The 7,500-nt window shown below is 35.8% G+C and overlaps 1 protein-coding gene across 1 annotated transcript in view; it reads right to left on the bottom strand.

Moving 5' to 3' along the window:
• Positions 1-6,685, bottom strand: part of LOC115227489 — a 10,393-nt gene extending 3,708 nt beyond the window's left edge. Inside the window, exons 1-4 of the mRNA XM_029798297.2 lie at positions 6,526-6,685; positions 4,123-4,272; positions 2,374-2,451; positions 842-1,036 (exon numbers count right to left, since the gene is read on the bottom strand). Coding sequence (XP_029654157.2) covers positions 842-1,036; positions 2,374-2,451; positions 4,123-4,272; positions 6,526-6,685 — 583 coding nt within the window. The remainder of the gene's footprint in view (positions 1-841; positions 1,037-2,373; positions 2,452-4,122; positions 4,273-6,525) is intronic.
• Between the last annotated feature and the right edge of the window lie 815 nt (positions 6,686-7,500).

The following is a 7,500-nucleotide window of genomic DNA, read 5'->3' as shown; positions in this document are numbered from 1 at the left end:
ATTTAGCTAGTGCTGTTCTTGAGCAACAGACTCTACTACTTGTTGGCAATAAAGAGTCATACAATCTTATACTGCCTGAAAGGTAGCCAAGTTTCACCGCCAGATGGAGCAGTTAATATTTGTTTTTATCAACGAAAACTAATGTCGTTCAATCAGTGAATCACTGTGACATGTTGAGTGATATTGTTAGTGAAAACTATGGCGACAAAGGATTACTGCAGTACCATTGTCTATGTTGTACGTTTCAGTATGTATGACTTTTCCATTGACCATATGACAAGATCCAGTAAGTCAATGTCAAGAATCTATTATCAATAATCGGGACAGAATCACACCATCGCTAGTTTGGTTTGCTGACTTAAATAGTCAAACAGCTTTTGTTTAATGTAATAATGTTCAATATTACAGTTCCATTGTTGTCGTCCTGTTCAAAGCACTCGCCGCCCGCCTTGTTCAGATAATCAAGTTTTGAATTTGTGTGTTTGTCTGTGTGTGTATGTGTGTGTTTGTGTGTGCGCTTGCATATTAATGTATATATATATATGTGTGTGTGCATGTATATGGAGAGAGAGAGAGAGAGAGAGAGAGAGGGAAGAGAAAGAGAGAGGTGAGAGTTAATTCAATAGATATTGATATGCAGTTGTATGTCCTTGAGGAATCCTCGTCAACAACAAAACAGAAAAACTGAGGTTCTTTCCGTGACCTCCACCGTGATAATTGTTTAACATAGTTACAAATACTCCCTCATGCAGTGAATCAATGATTGTTGTGTCGGAAATCTACAACTACCGACGCTATTGTTACCAAAATGTGTTATAAATTTAATAAGTGAGATACTCACTCTGTTGTGAACAGTCTGTGTGAGAAATGATATCTCTTGCATTTAGTAAGTTCTCCATGCGGTCTTTGATAATAATCTGTAATCCAAAATTCTTCCTTTGTTCCAGCCAGTCACTGACCGTTCCTTGCATGTCAAAGTCTTGCCAACTGTCACCCTGGTGCTTCACGATACGAACCGCTGCCAATCGCCGACGAGCTGAAGACAAATGGATATTATAGAATGAATAAATGTAGGATAGGAAATTCTTTAAACATTCTATGACAAAAAAACAACAAAAAAAAAAACGCTGCTACAGCATAGTCTAACTATGATGGCAAAAGAAAGATGAAAGAACTAATAGCTGCTAAAAAAATTGGGCACAAAGTAATAAATATGGGCTAGGGTAGGTATGGAGTGGGGGAATCAGTCGATCAAATTGTGCCCATTATTTAATTGGTACTTTTGGGCGGCGAGCTGGCAGAACTGTTAGCATACCGGGCGAAATGCTTAGCGGTATTTCGTCTGCCGGTACGTTCTGAGTTCAAATTTCGCCGAGGTCAACTTTGCCTTTCATCCTTTCGGGGTCGATAAATTAAGTACCAGTTACGAACTGGGGTCGATGTAATCGACTTAATACCTATGTCTGTCCTTGTTTGTTCCCTCTGTGTTTAGCCCCTTGTGGGTAGTAAAGAAATAGGTATTTCGTCTGCCGGTACGTTCTGAGTTCAAATTTCGCCGAGGTCAACTTTGATTTTCAACCTTTCGGGGTCGATTAAATAAGTACCAGTTATGCACTGGAGTCGATGTGATCGACTTAATCCCTTTCTCAGTCCTTGTTTGTCCTCTCTATGTTTACCCTTTGTGGGCAATAAAGAAATAAATATTTAATTAGTACTTTATTTTATCGACTCCGAGTGGACGAATGACAAAGTTGACCTCGGCAGGAATTGAACTCAGAACAGCAAGAGCTGGAGTAAATATTCTTCCGGGTCTATCGATTCCACTAATCATTCACCCATTAAATACTAATAGCTTCAATTTTTTCACAGGACAGCAATTTTAGGAGATGGTAGGATAATCGCTTTCATCAACCCACAATAAATGATGGTACTTTATTTCATCGACTCCAAATAGATGAAAGGCACAGTTGACATAGGCGAGAATTGAACCCGAAATGTTAAAAACTCGGGACAAATACTGAAAAGCATTTTTCCGACGTTCTACTGATGCTGCTGATAGTGACAATATTTTAATATTTACACTACATGTTTGTTACATGTTTATTCTACGTCGACTTGCATGTTGGAAAATACGGTACATAGAACCAGACGAATTTTACCTTCATGTAGCATCTATCTTCAACTATGTGGGCTTGTACGTTAGAGCCAAAATTCAATTTAAACTAAGTGGCATGTATCTCACTCTGGTGAGAGAGAGAAAGAGAGAGATGGGGAGTGAAAGGAGGAAGGAGAGTGGGGGAGAGAGGGCAATAGAGATTAGTGGAAGGGGAAGCGTGTGGGGATGTCAGTACATCTGAGAGAATATATACTCACGTTTACGTTGGTTTTTCTTCAAAGCTTTCGTTAGGATGTAGACGTTGATTACGATGGCGTCGTTGCAAGGACATTCAACTGTGATGGAGAAGATAAAGAAAGACAGTGAACAATGAGATGGAGAATGCAAATACGATAAGGCGTGTATATGTGCGTGTGTGTGTGTGCAATGATTTATATATATATATATATTATATATATATATATACTATACATAATATATATACCGTAAATGTGAAACAAGGTGGAAAAAAGAGAACTTAAATATCAGGGGTAGAGTAATATGCTTTATTTAAAAGCAGCAGAAATTCAACAAAAACCTGTTACTCGGAGATTCACGTTCCCGTTCGTCGGACAGTTTTGTTAAACAAAACTGTCCGAATTCTGCTGCTTTTAAATAAATACATATAAATATATATATATATATATATAGTATATATAATATATATATATATGTATACATATAATATGTATTGATAGAAATGGCAAGACAACAAAAAGAATCAAAGAGAACCCTCGATATTATGTAAATAGAGGAAATTATCTGTAAATATAATATGTGACAATTATTCTATGGCCCGATAACTGAAGAGATGCCAGCGTGGGTTTCCGCCCGACATCCGAAACTCGGAGTTTTATTATGGCTACCGAATAGTTGTCACATATTATATTTAACACACACACACATATATATATATATACGTTTATATGTATGTAACCCCCTTTCCCACACACATATACTGAAATTGCTTTATAAATTCACTTCAGTATAAATTGGAAATAAATGACTGAAATGAAAACCTGGAAAAATAAGAACAAAAAGCAAAGCGGTTTGCAGTTTAGTCTTATATTTCAGGATTTCGGGTATAAAATCCCTTATCAAGAGAAAAAGAGCCTGACAATTGAGCTACGCAATGAAGTCAGAATGAAAAGGATGTTTGCAAGTACCAGGCTTAAACCATAGGTAGTGGGATCGATTAGCATTGGTACTTTGCACAAACCAGTCAGCACTTCACAATTCTTGTTTGTTAATAATGGAAGAGTTTTAATGAATTATCTTCTTTGTAAATAATGGAAGTAAGTCATCTTTTTCCAGAATTTCCTTGATTGGGATACCGTTATCTCATATGAATATACATTTTAAAACTATAGGGTTGAGATCGAGGGTGACTGGGTTACTATTTCTAGCGATATCATACTGGCACACACCTGGTCTCAATATCAGGTGACATAGTTTATTTGATATATGTAAGAACAAAAGGCGGTGAGCTGGCTGAAACGTTAGCATGCCGGGCGAAATGCTTGTGTTTCGTCTGCCGTTACTTCCTGAGTTCAAACTCCAATGAGGTCGACTTTGTTTTCATCCTTTCGAGGTCGATTAAATAAGTACCAGTTACGCACTGGGGTCGATGTAATCGACTTAATCCCTTTGTTTGTCTCCTATGTTTAGCCCCCTGTGGGTAATAAAGAAATAGATATATGTAAGAACATTAGGCGGTGAGCTGGCAGAAACGTTAGCATGCCGGACAGAATGCTTAGCAGTATTTCGTCTGTCTTTACGTCGTGAGTTCAAATTCCGCCTAGGTCGACTTCGCCTTTCATCCTTTCGGTGTTAATAAATTAAGTACCAGTTGCGTACAGGGGTCGATCTAATCGACTAGCCCCCTCCCCCAAATTTTCGGGCCTTGTGCCTAGAGTAGAAAAGAATATATATGCAAGAAAATATAAATTCAAAACAAAACAAATTACCTTGGGGCATTTGTAGATGCAACCAAAGCGTGGCGTTTTTCACGGTGACCAATTTACTACGTGGGGATGTGACATTGAAATGCAAATTTAATACTGTGGATGTTGAGTTGTTCCACAATTCTTCATCAGTAGATCGAGTTGGTAGACGACCTGAAATGGTAAAATAGAACAAAATGAACAACAACAGTTAGAACGTAGCATACTCTGACTCATCATCACCATCGTCATCATTACCACCACCACCACCATCATCATAATAATAATAATAATAATAATAATAATAATTAATACTATTATCATTATTAGGCTGCGAGCTGGCAGAATCGTTAGCACACCGGGTTAAGATGATTAGCGGCATTTCGTCCGTCTTTACGTTCTAAGTTCAAATTCCACCGAAGTCGACTTTGCCTTTCGGGGTCGATAAATTAAGTACTAGTGAAACACTGGGGTCGATGTCATCAACTTATCTCCTCCCGCCAAATTTTAGGCCTTGTGCCTTTAGTAGAAAGGATTATCATTATTATTGATCTGTATTGACTGATCGATGGAATCTTGAAAGCGTGAGCAGCGGCATAAGGTTTCAGTTAAACAAATAGAAATTACACTCCATATCTTGTATTGAGTACTTTTTCAACTGTTAATGATACGTATGTACACTCACGCACACGCTCAAAATATGAGTTTCGAGTATATACTCTTCGTTAATGAGAATAAAGCGAAGACAGACTGGAGGAATTAAAAGGCATGTATGTCGAAATGAATGACAAGAAGGAGATAGGTTGCTTAAGGCGTGCGTAGAAAGGGGTTCAACTGCGGACGTAGCATGTATGTATGTGTGTGTGCTTTTTTGTTTTTATGTGTTTATATGTGCGCGTGTGTGTGTGTGTGAAGCTGTTGTGTGCGTGTATACTGCATGGACGTGTGTATTTGAAACAGAGGTGACATAAGTGTGTATAAGGGCTGGGAAGTGTAGGTGTAATTGTAATTTCTTTTTACTATATATATGTGCATATGGGTAACATGTGTAACAATAGCTCGAGTGTGTGTCAGTGTGTGTGAAGTAGATAATTGGTGTGTATGCAAGTGTACACGTGGCTGCAATGTATATGTGTCTGCTGTTAAATTGTGTTGGTGTGTATAGTATTAGAATTTTTCTTGATTGGTGTGGTGTCGGCGTGTGTGTGTGCGTGTATGTGGTTTTGAATGTCAAGCCTTTGTGAAGTAGGTGGTGTGCGTAAGAGAGTATGAAGGGAGAAAAGGTTGGATTAAATGAAAATGGGTTAGGAATTAAGACCGTTGAGGACAGAAGTTTGGAGAGGAAAAATTAATTCCTGCTCCAGATGGAGACGGGAGACAGGGAAGCCACCTGTGCAAGGTTAGTCCAAATATAAACAGATGTGGTTAGTCCAAATATAAACAGATGTGTGTGTGTGTGTATACCCTGAGAAATTTTTCAGGGTGCCATTTGTATGAAGAACATTCATTTAAGTGCAGGCTAGGTTATTAGGTGTGGTGAGGCTTACATAAACTTTAATCAAATGAATTTTAATCGACAAGGGAGCAAAGAAGAGAACTCTCACATTTCAACTGATGAAAAAGCAAGCACAATCATATTGTAGAATGTTAGATTGTGTTGAGGCAAGCTCTGGGAATTGTTCTGATCTTATTAAACCTCCTCAGCGAAGTACAAAAGTTTAGAATGTCTGAGAAGTATTGAACGTTTGAGAAGAAACAACTGTTTTTTTTTATTATTTATTGAATTAATCCATTTAGTTAATATAATTTCAATTTCTGACTAGTCCCCCTATCATTAACTCTAATTATGTTTCCTCTCGTTTGGGATTTTAATTTCGATCAATTTAGAGTACATTTGACACCTTACATTAAATGTTACCTTGTACAGAACTGGTTATATCACATACGATATGCGCTGTGACACACTATATGATATGTAAAACGCTACGCATTGTTATATATTATATATATATATATATATATATATATATATAATATATTATATATATATATATATATATAGATATATATGTATGTATATGTATATGTACATGTATATGTGTATGTATGTATGTATGTATGTATGTATGTATGTATGTATGTATGTATGTATGTTTGTTTGTTTGTATTTTATATAGTTCACTAGTAGCTAGTATCTTTATACTGTGTACTGCACAATTATATATTTATACATGTGCATCTATATGTATATTTACTTGTGCGTTGGACTTGTTGCAACTGGATGCGAATTACGAAACAGCTGTTAACAAATGCAAGAAACATTTTCTCTTACACTTCTTCTATTTTACTAATTATACACACACACACACACATCATACACGAAAAAAGAAACCCGCGCATGTATATTATATGCATTGTAATACTTACATGTTGGTCGGTAACATTTCTTCATATCAGAGAGACTATAGTTATTCCTCTTTGCAATGGTAATATTCGGTGCTTGTGTAAATCCCAAACTGGATAATATATGTTGCTTGATCAGTTCCAGCTTGGTCTTCTTGATTCTATGGATGATAATAGGAAACATACATATAATAACAAATGCGTGAATAGATATACACATCTCTTAATATTGTTTTAATATATGGGTATATATTTACACAAAGACAAATACCCACACATATTCTGAACTTTGAGTATCTGGTCAGGGATATGTTCGATACTCGCTATCGTGCGTCAGCTGTTGTAAGCATGTCTAATGTGGGGGTTTCTCTGTTGAATAAATCGTTGTTGAGAAACTCAGAGTTTTGAATGTAGGTGTTCCATGCCAGCGTCATTTGATAATTCTTTAATTCTAGTCCTCCGCAACCAGTGATTTCTCTCTCTCTCTCTCTGTGCATATGTATGTAATACATATATGCATATATATATATATATATATATATAAAAATATATATATATATATTATATATATATATATATATATATACATACACATATACATACATGTATACACACATACACACACACACATGTAATATACACATATAGTGAGAATTCACAAAAAAAAACAAAGACGAAGACGGGTGTGTAGACAACAAACAGATGTATTAGTTTAATGCTCGGGAAATGAGAATTTGTTTTACGTTTCGAGCCTACGCTCTTCGACAGAAAGAAACTCAGAAATAAACAGGGAGAGAAAATAAAATTTAGTGGCTAGCGATCTATCATGGCGAATGATATATATTATGTATATATGTGTATATGTATATATATATAGAATATATATATGATATATTAATATATATATATGTATATATATATATATATATATAATATCTATATATATATATATATATATATATATATATATATATATATATATATATATATATAGATATA

The sequence above is a fragment of the Octopus sinensis genome, unplaced genomic scaffold, assembly GCF_006345805.1.
Source record: "Octopus sinensis unplaced genomic scaffold, ASM634580v1 Contig03780, whole genome shotgun sequence".
Classification (NCBI taxonomy): domain Eukaryota; kingdom Metazoa; phylum Mollusca; class Cephalopoda; order Octopoda; family Octopodidae; genus Octopus; species Octopus sinensis.
Note: the sequence above shows the minus strand (reverse complement) of the source record. Positions and strands in the feature narration are given on the sequence as shown.